This window comes from Strigops habroptila, chromosome 15 (assembly GCF_004027225.2).
Source record: "Strigops habroptila isolate Jane chromosome 15, bStrHab1.2.pri, whole genome shotgun sequence".
NCBI classification, from domain to species: Eukaryota; Metazoa; Chordata; class Aves; order Psittaciformes; family Psittacidae; genus Strigops; species Strigops habroptila.
In genome coordinates this window covers 1,124,309-1,151,869 of record NC_044291.2, presented here as the reverse complement: position 1 = coordinate 1,151,869, position 27,561 = coordinate 1,124,309, and the positions used below count along the sequence as shown (strand labels likewise).

The 27,561-nt window shown below is 57.9% G+C and overlaps 2 protein-coding genes across 6 annotated transcripts; one reads left to right on the top strand and one right to left on the bottom strand.

Moving 5' to 3' along the window:
• Window positions 1-214: 214 nt before the first annotated feature.
• EGFL7 (EGF like domain multiple 7) lies at window positions 215-17,048 on the top strand. 5 transcript variants are annotated; one of them, XM_030507059.1, is made up of 10 exons: window positions 215-380; window positions 4,669-4,737; window positions 9,606-9,789; window positions 11,309-11,428; window positions 11,572-11,684; window positions 12,515-12,610; window positions 13,811-13,975; window positions 14,827-14,891; window positions 15,200-15,362; window positions 16,740-17,048. In XM_030507059.1, exons 3-10 carry the CDS (start codon window positions 9,710-9,712, stop codon window positions 16,760-16,762), a joined length of 825 nt encoding a protein of 274 aa, XP_030362919.1. In that variant the 5' UTR covers window positions 215-380; window positions 4,669-4,737; window positions 9,606-9,709; the 3' UTR covers window positions 16,763-17,048. The 5 variants fall into 5 exon arrangements, with proteins under 5 accessions (XP_030362919.1, XP_030362923.1, XP_030362922.1 ...); XM_030507063.1 differs by lacking the exon at window positions 12,515-12,610 and having other exon boundaries at window positions 16,740-17,026; XM_030507062.1 differs by lacking the exons at window positions 215-380; window positions 4,669-4,737 and adding an exon at window positions 5,636-5,731 and having other exon boundaries at window positions 16,740-17,026.
• A 1,073-nt stretch (window positions 17,049-18,121) lies between these two features.
• Window positions 18,122-27,291, bottom strand: AGPAT2 (1-acylglycerol-3-phosphate O-acyltransferase 2). Its single transcript, XM_030507064.1, has 6 exons — window positions 27,009-27,291; window positions 23,115-23,248; window positions 22,447-22,622; window positions 22,165-22,260; window positions 20,502-20,574; window positions 18,122-20,199 (listed from the first exon to the last, which is right to left on the bottom strand). Exons 1-6 carry the CDS (start codon window positions 27,194-27,196, stop codon window positions 20,042-20,044), a joined length of 825 nt encoding a protein of 274 aa, XP_030362924.1. The 5' UTR covers window positions 27,197-27,291; the 3' UTR covers window positions 18,122-20,041.
• Between the last annotated feature and the right edge of the window lie 270 nt (window positions 27,292-27,561).

The following is a 27,561-nucleotide window of genomic DNA, read 5'->3' as shown; positions in this document are numbered from 1 at the left end:
GGGACACACGGCCACCTCCTCTCCACGCGGTGGCCGTCCCCATGGGCACGGTGAGGGGGAGCCGCCCCGCGGCCCGTCTCCCCCTCCGGCCGTGTTTGTTCTCCTCGCGGCGCCCGTTATCAGCGCACAACACACACAGGAAGTCCTGTCTGGGATTGTCCATCCCCGGCCTGATTTATACAGGAAGAAAAGCATAAAAAGCCGCCCTTTCCCACCTCGGCAGCCACCTCCTGCCTGTGCGCAGCCATGGCGCGAGGCGGCTGCCCAGGCCCGCCGGACCCGGGGCAGCCGGGCAGGGATGGCCGCCGGGAGGCACCGGGAAGTGCGGCGGTGGCAGCGGGGCTGATCCCGGCACAGCGGGCGATGGCGGCGCGCCGCAGGTACCCAACGAGCCGCGGCCATTGCTGCAGCAGGGATAGGGTGGATGGGGTGGGATGGGATGGGATGATGGATGGGATGAGGAGCCAGTGCTGGCGGAGGCAGGAATGTGTCCTCGCCAGGGCTCCAGGTGGGATTTTGCCCCTGCTCAGCCAGGGGCAACATTAGGAGCCCGGGGAGCTGGTTGAACACACAGCACTGGCAAAGGGCTGCTGGAGCAAATGGGGTTTTCCAGCATCCTTCGGCTGAGGCTGTGTGAGCCATGCACGTGCTGAGCCGAGGAGCGTCTCCAGCGGTGGTTTGCTCAGAGCAGAGCCCAACCTGCAGCACTGTTATTTCTAATTCAGCCCTCTGGCACTCAGGCTGCTTTCCAGGAGTGGAGAACTTGGAGGGTACATTTTACCTCCTGTGCCTGTAGAGGAAAGCAGCAAACACTTGCACAAATACCTGTGAGATAGCTGGGAACTCTGACCAAATCCTTTTTCTTTCCATAACTCATTCTCTTTTTCCATCTGCCTGCTCTCTGAACACCTCTGGTACAACACCACGCTGTTCATCCTCCTGTCTGCACTCCCAACCCGTGCTCTCCCCTGCACACAACAGGACCCCAAGCTGCGGTGCTGCTGATTTGAGGTTGCTCCGCTGCAGAGTTCAGCCCCTGGATGTAGGCAGGATGCGGTGCTGTGGTCAGGCCATGGTGCTGCGGTCAGGCCATGGTGCTGTGGGCAGGGACCATCCCTGCTCTCACAGACCTGTGCTTGCCCTGGCTAACGGCCGAGCTCAGAGCGTGCTGGTGCGTGCCAGGAGCTCGGCAAAGCCTCTCAGATTTACAGCCCTGGCGCTGGGTGATTTGCAAGCTCTCTGCTTTCAGCTACCTGTGGGTCCTGCTGCCTTGATCTGTGTCGTTACACAGCGCAGGCAGGATGCTTCCAGTGAACCTGGGTTCTTTGGCCATGAAAGGCTGGCTGTGGGCAGGAGCAGTTGGGATACCCAGGCACGGGCTGCACGGGAATACAGAGTAGGACTACTGCATGGCTCTGTAATACTTTTTCCCAGGGTCTAACATTCACAGAATCAATTCACTGGGCAGAGAATCAAACATAAGAAATAATAAGGCTTTGTCAGTGGTAAAAGTAATTTATAAGCAGGTTGGGAAGCTCTGCCACCGCTTGGGAAGTTGAGCGAGACAGATGCCCAGATGGGGTGGCTGGACTCTGTCTCTCCTCTGGGTAACAGCAGAGAACACAGAGTCTGCTCTGACAGGTTCTGAATGCTGTTCCCCGTGACCCAGCATTCATTCTGCCGATTGAGTCAGTTCCCCTCTATGCTGTGAAACCAGCAGCTCGGCACAAGCTTCCCTAGAGGTAAGGGAGAGAAACGGAATCCGGGCTGCAGGCTCATTAGAGCCGTTTCCCAGACTCTGCTGCTGCAGATGGGGCTGCTCTGGGGAGACAGATTTACAAACTGCAACAAACGAGAGTAAACGACCCTGACTCACAGTCACAGCAGCAGCAGAAGGGTGGAACACGGGGAGAGATTCAGCTTTTCACTGAGAAAGAAACTCTCTGTCCTCTTTGGGGTTCCCATCCTGGCCGCAGCCTGGGAGGTGACTGCAGAGCAGCTCCAATTAGTGCAGGTTTCTGGAGCTTTCTCCTGATAGAGAAGGATAATCAAAGCAAAAACCAGCCTTGTGCGAAACGCTCTCCTGAGCTGCTCGCTGGGGTGGCTGCAGTGAAGGGATGGAGCTGTGCGTGCCACAAACTGCAATTCCCGCCGTGCTTCCCATGTACTCCCCAGGGAGTGATTCAGTGGGAGAACACGGAGGGAGCAGCAGTGTGGGGACCATTCCCTGCTGACTAACACCACTTTCTGCCAGGGAAATTTCACAGAAAGCCATAAAATTCAGTTTATTCCTGGATGAGATGAGTCATTTCCCAGTTTTCACGTAGCAGCCATCACTGCCTCCTTCAAATGTAAGAAAGAACTCATCTGGTGCACAGAAGGGAGAATAAATCTGGCTATGGGACGTTGCTCTGTTCACACATTTGGCGTTGCACAGCTACAGCTAGCCTGCTCTATGTCTCTATGGTCGCCTTAAGTTATAATGTCCCAGTCCCAAGACACTTACTGCTTACAAAGTTCAGGCAAAAAGAATCACTTTGTGGGAATCAGGTCTCGGTCACAATATGCATAGCTCTGAGCAAGCGGTGACGACAGAGCGAGCGCTATGGGCCAAGTCCTTCTCTTGGTTTGACCTGCTTTGATCCCAGTGACATCAACGGGCTCCTCTAGATTTCCACTGAGATAACTGGTCTGCAGCTGACGCAACTGAGAACAATATGGGGCATAATGGAATAGTGGGAGGTCATTTTCCTTATGGAGCTCTGCAGAACGGGCTGCTCCAAAGCCTTAACTTAAGCGTAAAGTTTACAAAGAGCCTTATGAAGAGCAGAAGAATTTGTCCTAACCCAGCAAAAGCCATTCCCCCCTTCTTCAGAAGCACCAAACATTCCTATCGCTTTAGCAAGTGCTTCCAGTTCTGTGCAGACCCCTGTGGAGGCCAGCGAGAGCCCATTGTACACGGCAGGGATGGAGGCAGCCATGGCTTGTAGCAGTGGCAGTTTTGCATCTGTATGTGTGTCACTCTTCTGTCTGCCTCCCCATCCGTCTATCTCCATCTGCCACCTCTAGCCCCAGCCTGGGGAAGCACTCGTGCGCTCGGGCACGTCCCGTTTGCTGTCATGGGCTGTAAGCACTCCTCTCTTAAGAGGGGGTTCCTGATGGGGGACCTTAGTGCTCATCTCCTATTAATTCTCCTCTGTTAATCATTCCTTTCTCATGCCTACAGAGCCAGAGCAAAGTTGAGTCCCTCCACTCCAGGGCCCTTCATGGGCTCTAGGGAATGGGGAGGTGGGTGAAAACCTCACCCGGAGCCAGCCCCGTGCTTTGGCCAGCACTCAGTGAGCCTCAGAGCTGCTGGAAAAACCAGTGGGAGACAAGGAGATTTTGACATTGCTAAATCTAAGAGGGAGGTTGGGCAGAAATATTTCATTCTTGGCTTGGAGACAAGCATTAATATTAGATATCGTGGGAGTACACTTCTAGTGTGCAAGAGGGGGAGCTCTGCAGGAAACATGTGAAGACTCCAGTCGAGGGAGGACTTACAATTCAGACAGACTCGCTGTCAGGAGCCAAAGTCTGTTACTGCTGTTGTCAGACGCTCATCACACCGGTACCGACAGAGCCAACAGATCTGATCTTCCCCCTCTCTGCGCTGGTGTAACTCCTCTGCTTCCAAGGGAGCTTTGCCAGGCTGTGTCCTGGGGGATTTCCTCCCACCACAAAGAGTATTAGCATATAAAACACTGAACCCTCCGTAAGAGAGGAGGATTAAATGCTCTTTTAATGGGCTATATGCAGTCCTTAAGCAGCTGGCGTGGGCACTTGCTTGAGCAAAGGTTTGACCCAGTAAATGGAACTGAAAAGCAAACATTTTGCAGCTAAAATACTTGCAGAGTGTGAAGCTGCTGCAGCGCACTCAGGGAACAATTGCCTGGTGGCTGAGGAGGATCTAATGGGGACCCTGAAAAGCAACGTGCTTAGTCCTGCACTGGGTGCTGGTGTCCCACAAGGAGCTGAAAGATGAGTGCATGAGGGGTGTCACCAAGTCCATCCCCTTTCTCACCATCGAATTGGCACTCATGCAAGGGTCACCTGGGCATTTGGGAGTTTGTCCTTGGTGAGCGTGTGTACGTACTGAAGATGGTAAAATGCAGCGCTGGGGTACAGCAGAGGGGATCACACATCAGTGTAAGGGAACTTGGATACCCCCAGGACAGTGTCAGCAGGAATGGGGCACCCTGTTCTCCCGTGTTCTTGGAAAACCCCAGCCTTGGGCACTGGGGACACCGCTGGAGAGGATGGCTCCATGTCCTGCAAAGCCCTGGCGTGACCTCCCCTGCAAGCTCCTGTGAGCGAGGGAAGGACCGGGTCCCATAGGATGCTCCTAAACACCCGCTGTGCATCCTGCCCTGTGCAGCAGGGAAGGGATGGGCGCCCTCAGGCCCTACCACCGGCACCGTGGTGCCTCTCCGCACACCAGTGAGCCCCTGTGGAGCGAGCTCAGTGCCAGACACAGGCACCCTGTGGCCACAACCCTGCTTTCATCCTCCACCCACCCCACAAGGACCTTGGGGAGCATCCAGAGAACCCCACACTGTGTGCAGGGGCTGGTCACTGATCTCTGCCTGCATGGCCAGGGGAATGTAACAGCTTTTTCTGTTCTGACAGTAAGAAACCGAGATGCTCCATAAGGAAAGGACCCCTGCCCAGGACAAATGATGGAGCACAGCGGATAAGGTGAGTGTTTTGGCTGTGAAATGAGATCCTGTGCTTTCAGTGTGGTCAGACAGAGAAGCTTTCTGTTGGCTTCCAAGTGCATTTTGCAATTATTAGATGAGTTGAGCATCATCTCCCCCATACAGCAGAGAAAACAATCACACTCTCTGCGTAATAAGATAATTAGCAACCTTCCAAGGCTCTTGGGAAAAGTTGCCTGGGCTTTGTGTTGTGAGATTAAGTGAGCTGAAATCATTCCCCAGAGGTGGGCTGGATCCAGAGAGAGGCAGCAACCCATTTGTGCCCTCTGAGATTCTGTGGGACGTGGAGCTGCGCTTCCACCAGCACCAGAAGTCTTTCCCGTGCTGCTGGGGGGGGGGATCCCATCTCCCATGCGCTCCATCTTCCCGGAGCTCCATCTTCCCCAACACATCCCAGGGCTGATCCTGCTCCCCTCCCCAGGGAGCAGCTCACCAAAGCAGTTTATGCTCCTTGTACATGGATCCATCAACGGAGCCCCACAGCAGCACATCGAGCACCCAGCATCTTCCCTGGTGCAGCTGCTGCTCAACCAGCAGCCTCAGCGTGTCCATGAGGAAATGGAGGGGATGGGCCAGATCTCAGTTGCTCTTTTGGAGCCATTATTGTGTAACTCATAAATATTGCCTTGACAGGCCTACATGCTTTCAAAAAAAAAATTGCAAAGCTTAATGGGAACAACTATTCCCGGGGTCTGTATCCTGCCATTCATCTGCACAGCAGCCCCCTGCAATCTCTGAGGCTGGTTCTGTGCATGGGCAGGCGCCTGAGCCATTTCAGAAACAATAATCCTCTGGCTCTAATTTCCCAGAGAAAACTGCGGACAAAACAAGTGGCAGTTTGGCACAAACCGAACTGCACAATTTGCTTTGATAAATAACGCCCAAGGAATCCTTTCAGCATCCTTCAGGGCGCGCTGGGAACCAGCCTCCCTGTCCTGGCACTCCATCGCCTGCTCCCGGAGGACTTTGCTGTTGTAATGAGCTCAGGGGGATTAACGGGCACGGTGGGAGGCTGTGGGCCAGGGTGGTGTGTTAGGTCTCTAACCCAGGGAAGGGTGATGTCTCCTCTTGGAATTATCTGTCCTCTTGGGGAGCGCAGAACCAGCTATAGCGGTTTTTAGCGAAGAGAAATGAATTCTCCCTGATCACTGGTGATGGACCATTTCACCCTGGGCGAGGGGCTGTGCTGGGATCTCCCTCTCTTGCCATTAATCCCCAGCCCACCCAAGCGAGCTGCTCTGGGGGGCAGGGACCTTGTGTTCCCACAGTGCGGGGCAGGCAGAGGCTGTGGGGCTCAGTCTGCTCTAAGGACTCTGCAGGTGAGGCTCCGGATCAGTGTGAGGACAGGGATCCCCCATAAACCCCCATCTCCGTCGGGATCAGCTCCGCAGCGACAGCACATGGGGCACAACACCAGGATGTCCCCCAGCAGTGCCGGGCTTCCCCGAGGGTCCCGCCGTGTCCCTGCATGTCCCCCCAAGGACCAGCTTCCCGGGGGTCCCGCCGTGTCCCCCATGTCCCGGGGTCCCCGTCCCCCGCCGGGGGCAGGTGGCGGCTGCCGGGGCCGGCGGGGCGGGGGCAGGCGGAGGCTCCCCGGGCCCCGGCGCTTCCCCCCGGCCGGAGGCTCCGTTTTCCTCCCGCCTGAGCTCATTGGGCCGGGGCGGAGGGACCGGCTCGGGCCGGGGGAGGAAACGCGCGGGGGGCCACGGCGCGGCTGCGACTCCGGCTCCGCCACCGGTGAGTCCCGGCGGCCGCATCCTCCGGCGGGGAGGGACGGGACGGGTCGGGCGCGGGGCGGCGTTTCGCGGAGCGGGACTCGCTGCGGCAGCGCGGGGAGGGGGGGGGGCTGCGGCGGGGCTGCGGGAAGAGCCCGCCCGACCAGCCCGGGGGGGGGCAGCGCCCGGGGACCGGGATCGATCTGCTCGGGCCGGGGCGAGCAGCCCTGCGGCGGGGCTGCGGTACCCGCGTCCTGCATCCACCCGCGTCCTGCACTCTGCACACCCCCGGGATACCTCATCCCTGCAGCCCCCCCGGGATTCCCACATCCCTGCATTCCCCCCGGGACACCCGCGTCCTGCACCCTCCGCCTGCGGTACCCGCGTCCTGTACCCCACTGCAGTGTCCCCGTCGCCTGCTCCATCCTGCACCCGCATCCCAGGCAGCGCAGAAAACAGCGGGAGGCGTGTGTGAGGGAAAATCTCAAAGGAGAGTTTGGTTCCCAGGGCAGGTCCACACGCAGTTGGGAGCAGTGGTTTCACCTGCAGAACCGGGCTAGAAGACTTGAAAAGGTGCAGCTGTGGTGCTCCCATGGGGGTGATTTCATCCCTCTGAGGGACTGGATTCTCTTGCTCCAGTCAGACAGACCCTGATTCCTGCTGCTGCATCAGCTGGGGTTTAGCCTTGGTTCCATGGGCAGAGCTGGACAAACCCACTCGCTGGGCTGGATTTTCCCGTGGTTGGTGTGGCTGGTTGGGCAAGAGCAGGCTTGGGAGAGTTATGGGAATGTTTCTGGCTGTGGGAGAGGGACCCCAGACTCACTGGGACACGTGGCCAGAGGAAACTTTAGTGCCCCTGAAGCAGCAGAAGCTCAGATGCACCCACATAGTTTCACTTGCCAGACCACGAGGCTTCACCTCTTCATTTGAGAGACTAGAAAGGCAGTGACAAAACGACAAAACCCTCTATTACTTCTACTCTTCTTAAGCGTGAAAAGCTTTTCTTTTGTGCTTTGAAAGAGGAGGATTAGAATAGGTAGTGGCAAGAGGCTGGAGGATCTTCAGCGGCTTTAAAGAGGCTGATTTTCATGAACTCATTAAAAATCAAGTATAGAGTATCAGATTTTCCACTTCTGAAACAACTTCTGGTATGAAGCAACCCTGACTTCAGGACCCAGAGGGATCCTCTGACCATTTGTGCTGCTCCGTTTCAAAGTGAAACAACAAACCGCCTGTATTTTAGGCTTGTGCCCAGTGTTTCTTGCCTTCCCCACAGGGAAACTCCCGCAGCAGCCGCGGGAATCCTGTGGGAGGCTGGAGATGGTTGGCAGCGGTCGGCTTGTGGAGCAGCAGCGCTGGGCTGGGGATCTGGGGTTGTGAGGAAAACATGTGTCCCGGTATAGCCCCAGGAACAGCAGCTGGCTGAGCGGTGGGGAGGGAGCATCGAGTGCACCAGTGTCCCGGGATGTCTCTGGGAAGACTGGGGAGAAAGGAGGTTTCTTCACTATGTTCCCTGCAGGTCAACCAAGATTTGATTTCCTGATGGGGGAGGTACCATAGATCAATCATTAAAGATTAAATTTATTGTTGTGTTTGGAGGGTAATGGAGGTTTTATATCACGAAAACCCTCCTCACAGCCTCAAAGCTGGGCTTGAGGCTAAGATGGTTACTGTGGGTCTGGGCATCAGCAGTTCCCTGCTGGGCTGTGCTCCATGGGAATAGCTTGTAGGGCTGTAAGATGGGGATGTGGTTGTCCCTCCTGTTCTGAAGCCAGAGCCTCGGCTTCTGCAGCACTGCTGAATTCAGGGTCTGGGTGAGGTCCTGATGGGGTTTTATAGCAAAGCAGTCGATTTGCTGTGACATGAAGCCGGGCACAGCCATGTGCCCCGCTCAGGGATGGAGCAGCAAGAGGAGGGAAGGGGGTGGCTCAGCCAGTGTCCGCCTCGCTCAGCACCATCATCATGGAAACATGCCCAAAGCATTTGGTATTAGGGGGCAGGAAGGCTGGATTCTCTCCAGATGTGGCTCTGCATCTCTCCAAGCCTCAGTTTCTTCAGCTGCATGAAGGAAAAGATGATACCGAGTGCCTCAGAGAAGGGCTTTGGGAACTGCTGGGTCTACAGGTTTGGGATGGTCATCCCTAACAACGTGGCTTGGAGTTAGGAATTGCCCCAAAGGAGTTTGGGAACGAGCCTGCAGCTCTCCAGTCTAATCCCCCTCATATCACCCAGGGATTTTATACAGCTTACATGCAGCTCTCCATATTTCCAGTTTCGGAAGGCTGTTTCTTGTGTGGCCTCCCTGTAAAGCCACTCCTTCCCCAAGGTTTAATCAGAAAGACTGATCCTTTCTTTAGCTGGCATATCTTTAAGGTGGGTTTCTTTAGTTCTTCCTCCTGTAACTGCTGCCATCCGGAGGCCAAGTGTTTTGTTTAAGTTGGATATTGTTTAAGTTAGATACTGTTTAAATTGGATATTGTTTAAGTTGGATATTGTTTCTGACCTTCTTCAGCCTTGTTTCATATTTGTCCTCTGCTAGAAAATCAAAGCCCCTTTATGTGTGACTGGGTCAGTACTGACTCTGCAGACGGCACATTCGCCCCTCACAGTACTTTTCTCTGGCAAGAACTCATATTTTAAAGAGGGGAAGATCAGATTTCAGTGTTGCGTGGTGGGAAAATGCAGCTTTACAATGCTGTATGCATGAAGAAATTAGGGGCCATTGTTTTGCCCTCGCTGCCCGGAGTTGGCAGCATATTTCATGTGGCACAGGTCCCCTCCCTGCCACCCAAAAAGCAGCAGCGTGGCCCCTGGTGCCGTGAGAGCATCCCCTCCGTGCTGAGCCTGGTGTCCCCAAGGGTGAATCACTGCCATGGCTTAAAAACGTGGGGTTTGTGCCCAGAGGAGCATCCGCCTGCTGGGGTTCTTGGGAACAACTTGGCAATGGTCATGTCCCCCCTTCCCCTGTGCTTTGGCACAACACTGTGCTGCTGCCAGCAAACGTGCTCCTGCCCCAGCCCTTGTGCCCACCCAGCACCATCCCTCTGACCCCGGAGCGGGTCCCCATGGCCCCATCAGATGTCACCGGTGGGGATGGATGCCGTGTGTTCACCCCGCTCTTCTCTCGGTGCAGGGATCCCCGCTGAAGGGTGAGACATGCGGTAGGAGCCAGCGCTTCCCACCGGAGCCAGCCTGGGTCGTGCCGCGCAGCCCGGAGCGCCGCGGCAGGGACGGGACATGCACCGCGGCGGCTGCCTCCTCCTGGGACTCCTCTTCACCCTCAGCGTGACCAGCGCGGCCGGGCTGGCCCGGGCAGGGTAAGCTCTGTTCTGTCTGCACCTCCCGTGTGTGCCCATCTGCCTGTCCCGGCCAGGCACATCCTCTCCGGGTGACACGAGCCCTGTGGAGCCCACGCAGCTCCGGGCTGGTGTGAAGGTGGGAGAGGGCTCTGTGATTCCTCCCGGGGCAGTCGGGGCTCCACAGCCCTTCACTCCTTGTTTGCTTTGTCACTGGAGCGAAAAAACCTCTCAGAGGAAATGCCCTGACTCTGTTTAGCTCCACGCAGGGGACACAAAGACACTCTGGAGAGTCAAAAGCTCATCAGGCCCTGAGCTGTCCATGAGTTGTTACTGTCTCTTTCAAGCCCATCCTTGCACAGAAATACACGTGCAGTCTCGCTGCCACACCAGTTGCCTTGCAAACAAGCCATCGGAGGAGGATGCAGTGTCCCAGCTCTGAGGGGATGCCCTGTCCAGCCACAGAGAGCCCTGGTGGGTTGTTGCTCACTGTGGTCCATGGTCCCATGAGCCTGGTGCTGGCAGCTCCAGTGGTTCCCCTTCCCAGGAAATGAGTCCAGTTTGGTGCCCCTGGATCCCAGCACAGCCCGGGCAGGCCCAGCTCCATTCCCACTGCGTCAGAGGGAGCTCAGAGCACGATTTCTTCCCTGGTCAAAAGGAGCTTGAGCTCAACACCTGCCCCAGATACAGCTCGTTGTCTGCAGAGTTTGTTTTCACACCGAAACACTCTCCTCTGGTGCTAAACCTTTTCCATTCCGGTGGTGACTGAAGCACAGGCTGAGCTGGAGCTTTATTCTGTGTTTGCAAACAAACAATTGCCATTTAAAACCTGCATCTTCTACAGCATCAACCAGCGAGGCTGAGGGGAGTTTCTGGAGCTGATGGAAGCCATCTGATGGCCATGCTAATTCCCAGGCTTTTATTTCAGTCTCTAATTGTGCTGGGAGGCTGAGGCAAGTGGAGAAGCTCCTCAGCGGGACTGAGCTGCTGGGGCTGGAAAATGCTGGAAAAGGGGAATTTTTAACCAAGAGCCCTTTGGCTGTGAACCTGGGGAGAGTTTTGAGTGGGTCACAGTTATCTCAGGGAGGCTGGAGGGTGACTTCCCTCTGGCCTCTACTTTCCCTCGGTGAGCCTGACCCTTCCTGTGAAATCATTAATCTCTTGGTGAGTGCAGGGGCTCTGTTTGTGGAATGCAAAAGTCTCAGAATGGAAAAATCCCCCCAGAAAGTGAGTGATTTCAGGGGAAGGGAGGCGATGAATGGAAGAACTGCTCTGGGTAAATCCCCCCTAAATCCTGACTCCAGCAGCTCCCCCGGGATGGAGCCAGGGTGAGTGTCCGAGGGGAGGAAGAGCCCGAGCAGCCCCCAGGACTCCAGCCCTGTGCCACTGCCCTGGCACAGCTTGGGGTCCCCTCCCGGTCACTGGGGCAACCGGGCACTGCCCTGTCCGTGGCGCTCAGAGGAGAGGGGCTGCTGTGAGTGCAGGAGGGGGAAGCGGCGCGCTGGGCTCAGCCGGTGTCTGACCTGTCCCCCCTGCTCAGCCGCAGGGTCTGTGTCGCGGTGCCGCGGAGCCGGGCGATTTCCTACACCGAGTCCCACGTGCAGCCCGTGTACCAGCCCTACCTCACTACCTGCCAGGGCCACCTCTGCAGCACATACAGGTGAGGATGCTGCCTGCGCCATGGACCTGGTCCCGGCTGTGGAGGGGGGGAATCCAGCCTCAATCCGTAGGGAAGGGGCTCCCGGCCTCTGGGAATGGGATGGGTGCTTGGGGGAGATGCTCAGCCCCATGCTTGCCTTGCAGGACCATCTACAGGGTTGGCTACCGGCAGGCATACAAGCAGCTGCCCCAGCCCATGGCCTCGTGCTGTCCCGGCTGGAGCAGGGCTGATGGACATGCACTCGGCTGCAACAGAGGTAAGATGCTGCTGTGCCACCCAGTGCCAGCGCTCATCCTTCCCCCAGACCCCGTGGGCCGGGCAGCTCATGTCCCTGGATGCAGCCCTCGCTCAGTTACCAGCACTGCCCCTCAGGCAGAGCCTCCCTGTAGGGAAGCATTTACATTTCTGGCATCGCAACCAAATGCGGTTCAATTTCTGATTAATTCCCAGCCTTCCCCTGCTGCCTCGCAGGCATTTTTCCTTTGGGGTCACTTATTACCTTTATAGTTACCAGAGGATAAATAAAATGAGTAAGTCCTTTCCATATAAATCAGCAGTAATGGAAGAGAAATGCTTTCAGGAGGCACAAAGCAAACGTAGAATGCATCAGCAGATAGCGCATCCCCAGCCCATGCCCATCAGCCCTTCTCCCTCCCACTGTGCTGCCTGCAGGTGCCTTGGCCCTTCTCCAGGCTATATCCCAAGGTCCTGTTCATCCTATGCTGTTTATCCTGCTCTGTTCTGGAGCCAGGCTGAGAGAGCTGGGCTGGGTCAGCCTGGAGAAGAGAAGACTCCTGAAGGGGACACCTTAGAGCAGCTCCAGTGCCTAAAGGGGCTCCAGGAAACCTGGAGAGGGGCTTTGGACAAGGGCCTGTAGGGACAGGACAAGGGGAATGGCTTTAACCTGCCAGAGGGGAGATTGAGATGAGCTCTGAGGCAGAAGCTCTTCCCTGTGAGGGTGCTGAGGCGCTGGCACAGGGTGCCCAGAGAAGCTGTGGCTGCCCCATCCCTGGCAGTGTTCAAGGCCAGGTTGGACAGGGCTGGTGGGTGCTGCTGGTGACGCTGCGGTTGTGTTCTGCCCCTCAGCTGTGTGCTGGGTGCCGTGCCAGCACGGCGGGACCTGCGCCTTCCCTGGCAGATGCGCCTGCCCCCCCGGCTGGACGGGACGAACATGTCAGACAGGTACGGGCTGCACTGGGGGCAGCAGCGCTGCCGTGGGGCTCTGGAGATCCTCTGCCCACAGACCCACCCCTTGGTGTGGGACAGGGACCAGCGCATGCCTGGTGCTGCTCAGCACAGAGGGAACCAGTGTGTAACCCCTCTGAACACCCACATTTCCTGCTCCAGGGCGGTGGTACCGGGTGCTCTGGCCAGGAAGGGATGGGAAGCTGGCTCCCAGGGGAGCTCTGAGCTCACTCTGGCTGCCTCAGCGCTCCCAGCCCTTGTGTCACCCCTGGCATCCACCGTTTCTCTCTGCTGCTGGGTCAGCGTGAGCAGAGGCTCTGCTGTGACTGCAGCCAGCAAAAGGCTTTCTGCAGAGCAGCCCTTACATTGTGGGGTGGCCTGAGATTGTTTGTAATGATGGATCTCCCAAGTGTTATAAACCCTCACTATAAACCAAGGCACCCATTTACTGCAGAGACTCAGCCTGTAAACTGAAAACACCCAGGGGTGGAGGGGAAGGAACCTGGTGAGCTGCAGGCACAAAGAGCACAAGAGCAGCTCGACGCTCCTCACCAGAGCACAGGGAAATCGGCAGCGTGGTGCAAACCATTGCCACGGTGTTCCACAGCCTCCCTGAGGCAGAGCAGGGGTGGGTGGCACTGACCACGCTGGGCTGAGCTCAGCACTGACAGCCCCAGCTCCAGCGCAGGGGGGAAGCATTTTCCCAGTGCCTAAAACAGATTTTCCCGGGCGTGGGAAGCGGTTCAGCTCCTTTTGCTTTGTGGGAACAGCTTTAATAACTCCCCCGTGCGAGGAGAGGTTACTGGGTTTTGTACACACTGGAGAGGCCGATAGCTCCTCGCCACAGCTGGCTGGAGCCAAAACCCCAGCCGTAAATCCGGGATGAGAGTGAGCGCTGCCTGCGCAGAGCTGGGACCTCTCTGATACAGCTTCTGGGTTGGGCTCTTGTGAGGGGAGAGGACAGGTCCTCCCTGGGGTTAGTGCAGGTTTACTCCAGCCTGGGGCAAGGGGAAAGGCTGTTCTGGGTGCTGGTGGGTCTTGTGCTCACACTCTGCAGTGCTGAGAGCACCCAGAGCTGTGCCCGGCCCCAAAACCAGCTCAGTATGGTCCTATTGCATCCCCAACCCTGTGCATGGCTGAGCCATCTGCACCCCGGTGAGCACCCAGCAGCACCCTGAGCCCTACCTCTGGTTTCAGATGTGGACGAATGCACGGGGCAGAGCCACGGGTGCAGCCAGCTCTGCCTCAACACGGCCGGGAGCTACCACTGCGCCTGCCGGGACGGCTTCAGCCTCGCTGCCGACCACAGGAGCTGCCAGCCCCTGGTGCCAGCGCCAGAGCCAGGAGCCTTCAGCCAAGCAGGTAACGTGCCCCCGCTGCAGGGCACCCCCCTGCTCAGGGCCTCCAGTGAGAGCTGGGATCAACACCCAGCATCACAGGGTGGCTGGAGCAGGAGAGGGGACGGCAGCCAGAACCCCTCAGCTTTACTCTTGGTGACCTCTACCACCCAAACACTCTCTCTGCACACAAATCCAGCCTCTGCCTGTATGCAAGGGTGGCAGACCCCAGTCACGGGATGTGGCTGTTCTCTCCTCCATCATCATCATCATCGTCGTCCCTCCCGCAGGGTGACTCCGCAGCACGAGGAGCAGCGGCGCTGCTGGTGACGGCCCATTATTACTTTTGGTACGCGCTGTGACACTTCAAACTCGTACCGTGAGTAATAATGCGCTGTGGCCAGCACAGGCAGCGCACGCCTGGAGAGCAGGGCACGTCTGCACGAGTCCCACAAACCACCCGCCTTCACCCCCTGCCCAGGGACCTCAGCAGGGCCTGTCCTTCGTGTCCCCATGGCACAGGGCAGAGCCGGGTGCTAACTGATCTAACACACAGGCACGGAAGGCTGGGCTTCACCACGTGTCTTATCCTTCAAGCATCACCCCACTGCTTGAAAACTTCCCACTCTGTTGCAGGTATCCCAGCAGCAAGGAGAGGCTTGTGCCTGTTAGCAACAGGCCTAGATCCAGTGTTTGGAGCAGGCGTTGGATCTGATTGATGCTCCAAGGGCTGGTCCTGGGGAGGGTCACTAAGAGGGGAGCGAAAAGCAGCAGAGCTTGGCCTGAGCCCTGCAGCAGTGTCTCTGCCCAGCACCTTCCCCTTCACCTCAGGCAATGGGCTTTTACTCACTGACCTTCTCCTGGTCCCCTTTTCAGGTCCCCCCAGTGAAGTGAAGGAAGAAATGGAAGACCTGAGGAGCAGAGTGGAAGCGCTGGAGCAGGTAAAACCTGCAGCACAAACCTTCCCTGCCCGGTCCTGCCCTCACTGCCCCAGTGCAGCTCGAGGCTGTGCTCAACCCGCTCCCTCCCCGGGTGCTGCAGCCGGGGTTTCCCTCCGTCCTGGCTCTATTTATAACATCCCACCGGCCTCACATGCTGCAGGATCCCCACTGGGGTTAGGGCAGCAGCTCCAGCCCCTTGGCCCTTTGAACACAACCAAAGCCCTTCGAGTGGCTGGGGTGTGCTGCACCCCACCAGGGGGTCCTCCTGGCACTGGGGACACACTCAGGGCTCCCCCTTCTCCCTGCAGAAGCTCCAGTTGGTGCTGGCCCCCTTCCACAACCTCATGCCATCCGCGCCCGAGGACGTCGGCACAGACCCCATCAGCCGCTTGTCCCACTCCCTGCAGCAGCTGGACAGGATCGAGTCCCTGAGCGAGCAGATCTCCTTCCTTGAGGAGCGGCTGGAGACGTGTGAGTGCCTGCAGGGAAGCACGGTTGGAGCATCTCACTCCTCCCACCCTGGCCACGGGGAGCAGATGCGGGCCAGCGAGATCAGTAACACATGTGCCACTGTTTATCTCCCTCAAGCTCAGCAGCCTGTAATTAATAGAAGATGAACACAAACAGCCCATTAGCTCCATTTCAAAGCTGGTTCTGTGGCTGCACCATCTGACTGCCCTCATAGCAGCCAACAATCCTAAGGTTGGCACGTGGGAACGTGGCTCTGGGGCAGAAGCAGGGGGAGCCCACGCTGGGCAGTGGGTCACGTCTCGCAATGGGTGGCTGTTCCCTTCCTGTGCTGTTATAACTCAGTCCTTAGAAGAGAACCCCCAGCTCTTAGGAAATTAACAGCCCCCGAAGTCCACCAGGAAGGGTCAGAGAGAGCAGAACGAGGCAGATTTACGAGCCTGGGAAGGTTTAGGCATTTCTTTTTGAAGTCTATGGACCAGGGAAGGTCTCCCAAGCAGCAGACTCTGAAGAAGAGACTCTGGTGAGAGCTGTCATGGGTGAAATGGCTGAGGACAGGGGGTCCTGCCCATCCTCTGTGTCCCCAAGGTGTGTGCAGAGCTCTCTGCAGCTTTGATTTGGCCACTGTTTCGATAGGCAGCTCTTTTGCACATTAATTCCAGTCAAACATGCCCAGAAACCAGGTCTGGTGCTTACAAAGACTTGAGGGGAAACTGTTCCAGGGCAGAGCCTGTCCCAGGTCACTGCCTGCAGTAATCGCTTAGCTAGAAAAGACTTCAAAGAACTTGTTTGAAGACCAAGTGGCAGCAAATAGACACTTAAAAACCACCTCAGGAAGGGGTAATCATCAGAACCAGTGAGTGTTCCAGCACACCCAGTTTCCCAGTAGTGCCCTGTCTGTATTATTAGTGACAGCCCAAGGAATGTGAGCAGTATCTCAAGGTAACATGGATTTATTCCAAGGGATGACTCCCAAGTCCTGAAATTAACTTCTGCCAAGCCTGTCCCAGCAAGCAAAACGTGGTTTTGTCCCTCTCATGGTCTTGGAAGTCCCCAGAGGAGTGAAGGACTGGCCTTTAGTGCTCCAGCAAGCACTGGAGCTTGCAGGGCATCCCATGGAGCTCAGGAGCCACACATTTCCATGCCTTGCAAAGCATCTCACAAGTGAATGCTGAGACACCACGGCACGCTCCCATTATCTGCCCGGGGGGGTGTGCGAAGAATAAACCCCATTTTCTCCTCTTTAAACCACCAGCAAAGGCACAGGGTCAGACCTCGTCTGAGGCTGAACGACCCCAGCTCAGCAGTGGGAAGCAGTGGGGAAGGAGACCAACCAAACCCAGGCTGACACCGTTGCTGGTTGTTTTTCCCTCTCCCCAGGTTCCTGCAAGAATGAACTCTAGCCGAGTGCTGAGGAATCGGAGCGAGCCGAGCGCATCCGCAGCTCTTACCTCACTCTCCAGCCCCAGGCTGGGGACGAAGCCACATCACCTCCAGGAAGGCACAGGGTGGCAGGAGAAGGCTGGTTCCCCATCAGCATCTCCCTTCTCTCTCCCAGCCCACCTTAGCAAAGGTCATGCAGTTACTTCCAAACTGGACTCCGCACCCTCAGCATCTCACCCCTTCCTGTGCAGAGCAGAAAATAAACCCCTTCCCGTGTGCCACGAGCGCCTGTGTGGCGGTGCCGGAGACCGTGTGGTGCTTTGCCTTTCACTCAGCACCACCTGGGACCCCCTCTCCTGGGCATGGGGCGGGTTGTGCTGCCTGCCCAGCGGCACACAGAGCTGCCCCGACCTGCTCCTACCTGCAGGAGAGGGGACAAGTCCTGTGCTTGCGGGACTGTGGCCACAAAGGATCGTGCAGAGGGGCAGCCCCAAGCCAAGCTTCAGGGCAGAGGATGAGCGCAACCACTCGCTGGTGGGGTACAGAGAGGGGAGCCCATCCCCGCAGCCTCTGTTCTGCTCTCTGGGACCAGCCTCCCTCACAAGCACTGGAGGTGGCCTGGTCACTGCTTCTTGGCATGACATCTGCAGCAACTTGCTCTGAGCTTACCTGCTCCTGCTCACCGTCCTCTGCACCCTCAAGGGACACAAGGGTGATGCTTTTACCTGCGCCTGAAGGTGCAGAGAGGCTGGTTTTACTCGCTTTAATAGAAGAGCTTTCCCTGCCTCACTCCCATCACCAGCACAGAGCAAACAGGGACAAGCCTGTGCCACTTGTGGTGAGGACAGGGAGGGACGGACAGGCCTGGGCAGGGGACCGGGGTGTTTACACTGGTGCAGGCTGTTGGCTGAGCCGGTCTCTCCCTGGCCCCACAGCCGCTGTCAGCCCATGGCACACACACACCTACCTCCCCAGCACTGTTTGCTCAAGCCCAGGGACACTGGTACAGCAGAGCAGACGTGACCGACCCAGCACCACGCTTCCCTACCTGCCCGGAGCGGAGCTGCAGGGGTTGTACCCAAATACAGGCTCCTGTGCACACACCGAGGCTGCCGGATCCTGACTGGTGGGGAAGGTGCTTGCTCCAGGGCCTGGCTTGGAGGAGGGCTCCATCCACACAGGCACCACCTTCCTCTTCCCCAGGAGAGGTCCCTCCTGGTCCATGGCTTGGTGTGGGGCTGGGGTGCAGCAGCTCAGCCCTCCTGCCCATGGGGACAGGGCCCTGCCACCACCAAACCCCCCCTGCAGGAGCAGGTCAGCCCCCTCCCGCCCCACAGCAGCCCTCCTCCCGCAGCTCCCACACACAACCAGGACTCTCCTTTATTTAAATAACCAAAGGTGTACTTTGTTGTTGTTTTTTTTTCTCTTTAAAGCACATTAACATCATTGTCACCCCAATTAAAAGTGAACAGCAGAAACTGCACACAGAGGCACTGCTCCCTCCTCCCGGGGAGGATGCTGCGGGTCCCTCAGTGGACACTGTTCCCCCCCAGGACCCTCCGTGACAGCCCCATATCTGCCACTTACAAAGTGCTGGTTCAGTTCCCATCCTCCCGCCCCGACCCAGCCTGCAGTGGGTCTGACCCCTGAGTCTGTACTTGTTAAGGCCCCTCTGATCAAGCCCCCCCAGCCCCAGCTCCCTGTTACGGGAATTCCCTGCCTTTCCCAGTGGAGGCTTTAACCCCCAAATACCTGCAATTCCACCAATGCAGGCTGCAAAAGCCATTTGCATTGGTTACCTGAGTAGCCCCAGGCGGCTCATCTCAAGGTTCTACCCCCTGCACCACGAACAGGAGAGCAAAAGCCTCCCTGAACCAAGCTAGAGGTGAAGGTTTCCCCAGAACCATGGACCTGACCCAGCCTTGCTCTTTGCAGAGGGCGTCACCACTTGTGCAGCTCCCATTGAGGGATGCAGAAGCCCTTCATCACCCCAAAGCACAGGGAAAACCCCTTTATGTGGACGGGAAAGGATTCATTTCCCTCAGAGGGGGAGCTGAAGCCTCCAAGCCGGGTCACAGCTCCAGCTCACCCACCCCACGGCTCTGCAGGAGCTTTACAAGCCTCCCAGAGCTGCAGCTCCACCGAGATCAGCAAAGACATGGGACAGGCACCATCTTTCGGCCACTGCTGACCATGACAAGTGGCAAAAGGAGCAGGATAGAGCCCTCTGCATGTGCAGCAGGTACCATAGGCACCAGGACCCCGCTGCGACCAGGCGGAGCCACCACCACCGCAGGGAGTTGGCAGCAGCACTTTCCCCACCCCAAGGAAGCTCTGAGGCACCCGCATGTCACACAGGGTACCCAGAGGGGTGCCACAAACAAGTCACCGTGAGCACAGCTTTGCCCAGGGGTAACACATCCGTAGTTTTTAAAATCAAGCTGGTGGCTCTGAATGGCAGAAACAAGCGTGGGGCTTTGTTCAGAAGAGGCCTAAACCAGCAAGGCTGCACCACACCACACCTCTGGCTTGGTCAGGTCCCCACTGCTGCACCCCTCCGTGAGCAAGGGCACTTGTTCAGACAAGGCAATCAAGCCTGAAGACACGCTGTGAGGCTGAGCAGCCCCACACGTTCCCCTCTGCAGCCCCAGTGAGGTTACCAGCCCTGGTGCTTCCTTCAGAAGTGAAGGACTCGGCTCAGGAGTAATGCAGAGCCCCAGCACAAACCGCTGCTGTGACACAAGGACAATCCTCAGGGAGACAGGCCCTGTCCCAGGGACACCCCCTGCCCTCCACCATGCTGGATGCCCGGGGGGCCACCCGCTCCCAGTGCTGCTGGAGAGCCAAAGTCTGCATTTTCACCCAATTCTCAGCCTTGGTTGAGCAGCATCAAGGTCGTGCAGATACAAACTGCTGCCTGGTGGCTTCCCTGTGGGACAGCCAGGCCAGCACCAGCTGAGCCTGCAGGAACACGGGAGGCAGAGCCCAGCCTCCAGCCAGGCTCTTCTTGTCACCCCCCACAAGCTGGGGAACTCACCTCTCTGGTCATTGAGCCCTTTGGTAGCACAAGTTTGATGCCTGAGAAATTCAGAGAAAGGAGACGTTTCATTGCGAGATAATGAACCCATAAGAAAAATCCACTCAACGGGGAGCTCAGCGCTGGCTGGACACCCGTGTGTGCTGGTCCATGGTGTCCCCAGAGTGACAAGTCACTGCAGAGGAAGAGAAGTTCCTTCAGGATTTGGCAACAGACAGGTCCCTTCAGCCACCACCACACGGTGATGCCACTGGAGAAGCATCTAGGAGGAGTCCTTCGCCTCACTTGGACTTGGACGGCCCGACAGCATGAAGAAGGTCTCCCTCATGGTGTGGAAACATCTGTCAGCGAGGTCAGAGACATCATCTGATGTCAGGCCTTTGGTCTCTATTGGAGGCAGAACCTCAACCTTGATTTTGCCTGGGAACAAGAGAAGAGCCTATGAGGACCCACATGCCAGCTACGAGGAGAGGTGGTGCCCCGTTCTGAATCAAAACATCCCTCACGGTGTTTAATTACAGCCTAATTAAACACAGTCTAGTTAGCTGAGCTGACCCAGCCCAGGCTCTGGTGCCAAGAGCTTTGAACTGACTCCACACATGTCCCACAGGGACTCCTCCTGCTCACCCCAGCTCTGCCTCCCTCCCACAGCCACAGGTCTCCACTGGGTATGGCTTCAACCCTGTCCCCGAGTGACTGTAAAGACCCTCAGGCTCTGGTACCTGATGTAAATAGTTTCGTCTTTGGGTTATAGAAGGTGGTGAAGGAGGAATACACCACGGGGATCACTGGGACCTTGGGGAAGAGGAGGAAAAACAGGAGTTACTTGCACTGCAGCAGTCCAGGGCAGGCCAGAGATCAGCAGCAGAGCCCATGCAGCAGAGCTGACCTGGCCCAGCTCTCAGGCACAAAGGGCACACACAGCCCCACAAGCAAGACCCGCTTCCAAAGGCTGGGACAGTCCGGAATCAAACGGGATCCAAAGCACACCCAGCAGCTGAAGGCACAAGGACATTTGGACACTAGGACCAAGTTACACTTCAGCCCAGGTGAGCCCTGGCTCTCGGGGCTCCTTGTCCCAAGCAGGCTTCAAACCCGGGTATTTTCTGAGCTGCAGACACCGGAGGGTGCCTGTTCTGACAGGCCTTGCCCTGCCGGGCAGGCACACACCCGGGGCAGGCAGCTCGGGTGCCTGCAGCTTTGGAGCAAAGGGTCACCACTTGCCCTCGGTCGCTCTCGGGGAAGGTTCAGACAGGCACAGGCACTGCAGTGCTGATAACACACACAATCCCCAGCCTGTGACTCAGGGGGAAAGCCAGAGGTGGGTGCTTGTTCCGCTGCCTCCCTTCCTGCCAGCCCCTGCCCTGGTTGCATCACCCCAGCAGGAATGGTACAATGCAGGCTACACCCTGGGCTGGGCCAATGGAACCCAGCAGGAGAGCCGGCACCTACTCCCGGCTACTGGATCCCGCTGGAATACCTCTCTAGGGAAAGCAGTTTCCTCTCAGGCCTGGAGTCATCCCAGCCCTGAGAAGTGAGGCAGAGCATGCACGGGAAGGCAAAGCACCCATCCCCTCCATCTCCCCCCCGGCAGCCAGGCCCCAGCACTGGGAGCTGAGCAGGGTGGCCCAGGCAGCACCACCAGATCCTCAGCATCCCTGGCACACTGCCCCGGAGCTCTGCCCAGGCAGGCACCACCTCCAGGAGCACCCACAGCTCCAGCAGCAAGGAGCTCTTTGCCTGCTCCCCAGTCTTGTCATCTTAGAGAGAGCAGGCACTTAAGACATAACAAAGAAGTACCATCAGGCTGTCTGGAAGGGAGCAGCTATTTCCACAGAGAACAAGCCCAGGCATTGCTCTAAACCACCAGCATTAACAATCCTGGATCAACACCACACTACTGCAACCTGGGGGATTGGGAAATGCATCAACAGCTTTGGGGTTCCCCAAGCAGCACCCGCTGGGCTCCCGGCCAGAAGGAAGCTCTGTGCTGTGCTCCCAGGAGCAGGGCATGGACACTGCACCCCACACTGCCAGGCAGCTGCCTGCAGAGCCTAGAGCCAGGGGGCAAGTGTGCCTGTCCCCACCTCCGCTCCCCACATGGGACACCAGGCCCGCAGTGCTGGGGTGGTCCCCAGAGAGGACAAGGCAGCTTCTCCACTGTCTGCAGCCACCCGTCCACAGGGGCAAGTCACTCCTGCAGGAGATGGAAAAGGCTCCCAGCTCCTGCTGGGCAGTGCTAATGACATCCAATGGTGGTTTAACTGAGGAGCTCGGCTGTGACACAGCTCACTGGAGAGCAAATCAACCACACCAGTGCATGACCAGTGTGCAACACCACGGTGGAAGCCCCCAGGGTCCCCAGCAGGGGCACAGCACCGTTACCTGTGCCTGGATAGCGAGGTGAAATGCTCCTTTCTTGAAGGGCAGGAAGTCCCCGGTGCAGTTCCTCGTGCCCTCTGGGTACACCCACACCTTCACCTGCACATGGAGAGACAGGGCTTTGCTCCAGCAATCCACTTGAAGCACTCCTTCCTGCCGGCCGAGCCACCAGCCAGCCCTGCCAAGAGCTGCAGCTGAGCCAGCACCAGCAGTGCCACATACCTCCAGGCCACCCCAGGCCACCCAGGCACACACCACCCCTCCAAGCACCATGGTCACACTCACATTTTCAGCCACCATAGTCTTGGCCACCTCTGTCATCACCATCTTGGCACTGGTGGTGCTCTTCCTGTTGATGAAGATGACGCCGCCGAGGTACATGATGAGCCCCACGCAGCCCGTGTACATCAGCTCCCTCTTGGCCACCTGGACACAGTTGTCGGGCAGCACCTCCATCAGCCCTAATGTGATGGCAGAGGGTGAGACCCAGCAGTCACCCCCCTGCCTGCACTCGGTGGGATGAGACATGACCTGAGGTGTGGAGGGGAGCACAAGGGACAGGCCAGTGCCTTGTTTCTCTGCTGGCTTCTTTCTGCTGCCAACAGCAGAGCAGGAGGAGACTGAGCACACAGCAGCAGCACAGGGGCAGGGAGCCTGCAGGTCACAGCAAGACCCTCAAGAGGCAGCTCCCTCCTTGGCCCCCCAGCACACTGACACACATGCTAGGCCAGGCTGTAAGAGGGAGCTGAGGAGCACCCGAAGCTGAGCAGTACCTGGGGTGCTGCACTGGGTGTCACTGCTCAGGGTGAGGGGAGACTCTTCCTGCACCAGCACTGGCAGGGAGAGCTGGACCAGCGGGCTCAGCAGCCCACAGTGGCCAGGCTTGGCCAGGGGACATGAATAGGATTTCTAATGATGAGCAACAGAACTGCTCCCTCCTACCAGCTCCTCACCCATCATGTCGAGGATGCTCTGGTGGTTGGAGACAATGATAGCAGGGCCCTCTACCTCGAAGTTCTCCAGCCGCTTCACCTCGAACCTCAGGCCAAAGAAATACTTGAAGGTCTTGACCACATTTTTGATGATTCTGCAGAAGAGAAGAGCAGTGAGCAGCAGGGCAGGGGCAGCAGGGTCTGCTGCACACAGGGTGGCTGGAAGGAGACGAGAGCAGCTCTGTGACAGAGAACCTCCAGTCCCATCCGCCCTGTGGTCCACCCAGGTGTGCCCTGCACAGCCCCACGTGCTCAAGGTGCTTCAGCTGCTGTCCACTCCCAGTGTGGGCATTTTACTGGCAGCTTGGTGACTTTAAGGCCAGCACAGATGAGTTGATGGTCCACACCTCCTTCAAGCTAACAGCATCAGCTCACAACCAGGCTCACTACAGGCTCTTTGGAAGAGGCAAGTCCAGCCCCACGCAGCTGCAAGAGCCCTACACACAGGACAAGCTGGAAGCCCTCCAGTGCCAGGAGGGAGGGATGCTGGTTTCCACACTGGATCACAGACCACTTCTCCTGCTGCCAACCAGTGCTACCCACTTGGTGCTGTTTGTTTCCCCTGTGCCATGGCTGTTGCTTGCTCTAACGCCACCAGTGTTTTCCTCCTGCAATCAGCAGAGCCCCACATGTTGTTCCAGCAGCTCCCCTCGGAGCTGCTGCTCTCAGCACATGGGCATTAACCTGCACACCCGTCACCCAAGGAAGGCTCTGCCAGTTCTGCTCCTCACAGTGCTGGAAGATGCTGCTTAATGATACAAACACAAGGTGCCATCATGCCATGGAAGTCCAAGAAGGGAAGAGAGCAAAGGCAAGAAACACTTCCCTGTACAACACAAGGATGAAAGCAGCAAAGGGGATGCTCCCCATGCAGCTTGGCACGGGTGAGGTGCCCCGGGCAAACCCATCTTCAAGCAAATACCTTCTGCCTGTCGGTTCACTCCCCCAGTGGATCTACAGGTCTGCTCACAGAGCTCCCAACTTTCTCCCTGCGAGCCCAAGGGCTGGCAGGAGACACCAGCCATGCCCTTGCTGAGCACATCCAGCCCTGGTCACCAGCCCCTGGAGCAGGGCCCATCCACACCACCCAGACAGGTGCGAGCTGGAGACCCTCCAACTTGGCCAAAGGACACAGCCACAAGCTGGCAGCACATGGGGGCTATTTTGGGCAGGGAACGGCCATTTGCCAGGGCTGGAAGCAGAGGAGCTTGCACATGAGCTCCCAGGCACCAGCTCTGCTCCGCTCTCCCCTAGGGCGGCCTCAGGAGCTGACCTGCCCCCCAGCAGGCATCGGGATGTCCTGCCCCAGGGCCCACCTTCTCACGGGCAGACAGGGGGTGAAGCTCTCCTCCCTGAAGGAGGAGACGAAGGGACAATGCCACGTTCTCCCCCACCACAGCACCCAGCCTAGGAAGCACCCCTGTCACCCAGGGCAGGAGGTGAGCACCCAGCCAGTGTCTCACCATGGGCTGGCAGCAGCTCCCAGCATCTGCTCTCCAAAAGTATCTCCACCAATAGATTCTCCCACATCTTCAACCACACACCTCTGTTAGCATGACCTTCCCCCAGCTTGCTCCTACCCACAGAGGGGTTCATATGTCCATGGGGCGCCCTGCCACGTAGACCATCCCTGTGCCAGCTTTGACACAGAAGTTCAGGCCAGGCCAGCGCCCGCCGATGACACAGCTCAGTAACAGCACTATCAGTCCCTGTCACACAGAGCTCAAGGGTTAGAGCCACACCAAGGGATGGGACGCAGGGACCTGCAGCGAGGTTACAGCAGTGCAGCTCAGGTGAGGAGGGGCAGGGTGACACGAATCAGTGGGGTCACAGGGATGCCGCGACACCAGACTGACCTAAATCCCACTTCTCCTGGGTCCTGACTGGCAACCGAAAACGAGGTCACTGCTCTGGAAGTCACACTGCTCCGCAGCTGCCGGAGAGGTTGGTTACACATTACTCAAGAGCAACCATCCAACTTCCTCCTGCCAGTGCAGAGCCAGCCTTTCCTTGCACAAGATGTGGTGTGAGGCGCTGAAAGAGGCAAAGGGGCAGAGCTCAGAGCAAGCAGAGATGCACCAGCAGCCCTGCTGAGGGGCCACGTCACCCACAGGGTTAAACGGATGGGTCCTACTCCCCTCAGACCCTGCAAGCAGCTTCTCTGCTGGTATGAATGCTCCTGACTTGGGGCAGTCACAGCTGCAGGGAGCTGTAAGCCTCATGCACTTAAGAGCAGAAAAACAAGAGGGAATGTGCCTTTCCATGTGCATCCCTAACAGCCTGAGCCCAAAGCCAGCAGTCCCCAGCTCCATGTGCTCTGCTCCACAGCCTGCGACAGAGGCCTTGCAGGATCCTCTGATTCTGGAGGATTAGTGAAGTGTGCTTACCAGATTGGAAGCTCTTACAAGAGGTTTCACCCCTCAATAAACAGCTCTATCTCTATGAAACATGAGGGCAACCTCTTCCAAGTCACAACAGCTTGGCACCAGAGCAGGGAGCATGGCAAGGACGGCGTGTTCTGCGCCTGGCAGTGATGCTGTTATCACTGTCTGTCCACCAGGACATGCTCTGCTCCAGCCCCATCCCTGAGCTGGAATAAGCAGACTGGGATGATGTAGAAATGAGGAGTTCACTGGATCACCTCAGCCACAGACCTCCCAGGGGCTGGCATACACAGCCAGCATCACCAGCCAGCGCCAGCACATGGAAATGATGGGCTTAAGTTACAGGAAAAGGGCGGTTCTGGCCTAAATTCAGCTCCGAGTTTCAACACGAGGAGCTGTTCAGCGCAAAGAGTTCTTGTTCCCAAAGAGTTCGTTTAAGTTTACACAAATTTTACAAGCTGTAGGGGTGGGGAAGGAAGGGGGGAGCGCCTCTAACTGCCATCATAAATCCTCCCAGCTACAAAGCTGGTTGTGCATTGGAAAGCTGCTCCTGAGCAAGCCAAGGCAACCAAAACTGGAGACACAGCCAGGCTGGAGATCCCAGGGCAGATTGCTGCTTCCAGAACCTGGGACCACAGCACCAGGGCGGATCGCAGCCCATGGGCAGGGCAGAGCCCGCAAGGGAGCACGTCAGGGCGCTGCCACGCTCGCTCCACCCTGAGTCCTGCCTGCAGGAGCCACACTGCAAAGCAAAGTCCATCTCCACCACCTGAAACGCTGCCCAACCTTTGATCCAAAGGATATATTAAGGCAACAGGGCTCCACTTTCCTCTGCACAGGAATGGTTAGGGCAGGTAAAAAGCTGCCTAAAGGAGAGCAAAGCACAGAGCCCAAGCTCTCCTGTGCCAGCTCTGCCCTTAAAATGCTGCTCCCCAGCACTCCTCAGCTGCTGCCCCGGGCATCCCACAGAGGAGACACACAGAGCAGGGCCTGACAGCAACAAGCACACTCCTCACTCAGCCCAGGCCGAGGGCAGCATATTCACCACCCCCTGCAGCGGGCAGCCCGGCTGGCACAGCCTCTGCCTATGGAGCAGGGAGGGAACCAAACACACACACACACACACACACACACACACTGCTGCCATGGAGCTCACCCAGAGCTGCGCAGCCCCAAAACACACCGCCTGCACCACCCTCACACCCCAGACCCCACCGAATCACACCATCCCCAGCGGGGCTCCCTGAAGGGAGGGCACAGCACGAACGAGAGCAGCCCCTCCCCACAGCCCGCTCCATGATCCAAAGGGCACCTCCGGGCGCCTCCAGCCGCACACCCGAGGCCGCCACCACCACGCTCCACGTCCCCACACACAGAGGCTGGGCCTGAAACCGATCTCCCCAGCTTGTGTTTCACCGCCCGGGTCCTGCCGCCGCCGCCGCGCTCCGGGGCCGGTCCCCCCCGCGCTCACCTCATGTTCCGGACGGTGCGGCCGCCGTTGAGCAGCAGGCAGGCGGGCGCGGCCAGCAGCGAGCCCATGACACACAGCACGCAGTACCAGCCCAAGCGCAGCGCGAAGTTGACGGCGGGGCTGAGCTCCGTCAGGAAATGGAGCAGCAGCAGCACCGCCGCGCCCCACAGCAGCCACCCCAGCTCCATGCCGCCGGCCCCGGCCGCGCTCCCCGGCCCAGCGACCGCCGCTGCCGCCTCCACCGCCGCGACCAGCGGCCGGCGATGACCCCGCCTTATGTGGGCGGCACGGCCCCGGCTGCTCCGCTCCGCCTCGGCCCGCCCCGCCGCTCCCCTCAGGCGGGTCCCGCCCGCTTAGGGCTTGTGTCCATTCGTGGTGCCATGAGGGGGTTTCACTCCCTTCACGGTTCCATGGAAGGTCTTTGGGATCACCTCATGGTGCCATGTTGGGGGTTTCAGTCCCTTCATGGTGCCATGGAAGGTCTTTGGGATCACTTCACGGTGCCATGCAGGGAATTTCAATCACTTCATGGTGCTGTGGAAGGTCTTTGCAA

What these genes read in the sequence shown, in the direction of transcription:
- AGPAT2 (XM_030507064.1), bottom strand. Translation starts at nt 27,196, where the DNA reads ATGGAGCTGGGGTGGCTGCTGTGGGGCGCGGCGGTGCTGCTGCTGCTC. An exon ending in GAGCATCCTCGACATGATGG is followed by an intron (nt 22,623 to 23,114) that starts GTGAGGAGCTGG and finishes CCATCACATTAG; the next exon opens with GGCTGATGGAGGTGCTGCCC. An exon ending in GACGAAACTATTTACATCAG is followed by an intron (nt 20,200 to 20,501) that starts GTACCAGAGCCT and finishes TCTTGTTCCCAG; the next exon opens with GCAAAATCAAGGTTGAGGTT.
- EGFL7 (XM_030507059.1), top strand. Translation starts at nt 9,710, where the DNA reads ATGCACCGCGGCGGCTGCCTCCTCCTGGGACTCCTCTTCACCCTCAGC. An exon ending in CACCTCTGCAGCACATACAG is followed by an intron (nt 11,429 to 11,571) that starts GTGAGGATGCTG and finishes CTTGCCTTGCAG; the next exon opens with GACCATCTACAGGGTTGGCT. An exon ending in GAGTGGAAGCGCTGGAGCAG is followed by an intron (nt 14,892 to 15,199) that starts GTAAAACCTGCA and finishes TTCTCCCTGCAG; the next exon opens with AAGCTCCAGTTGGTGCTGGC.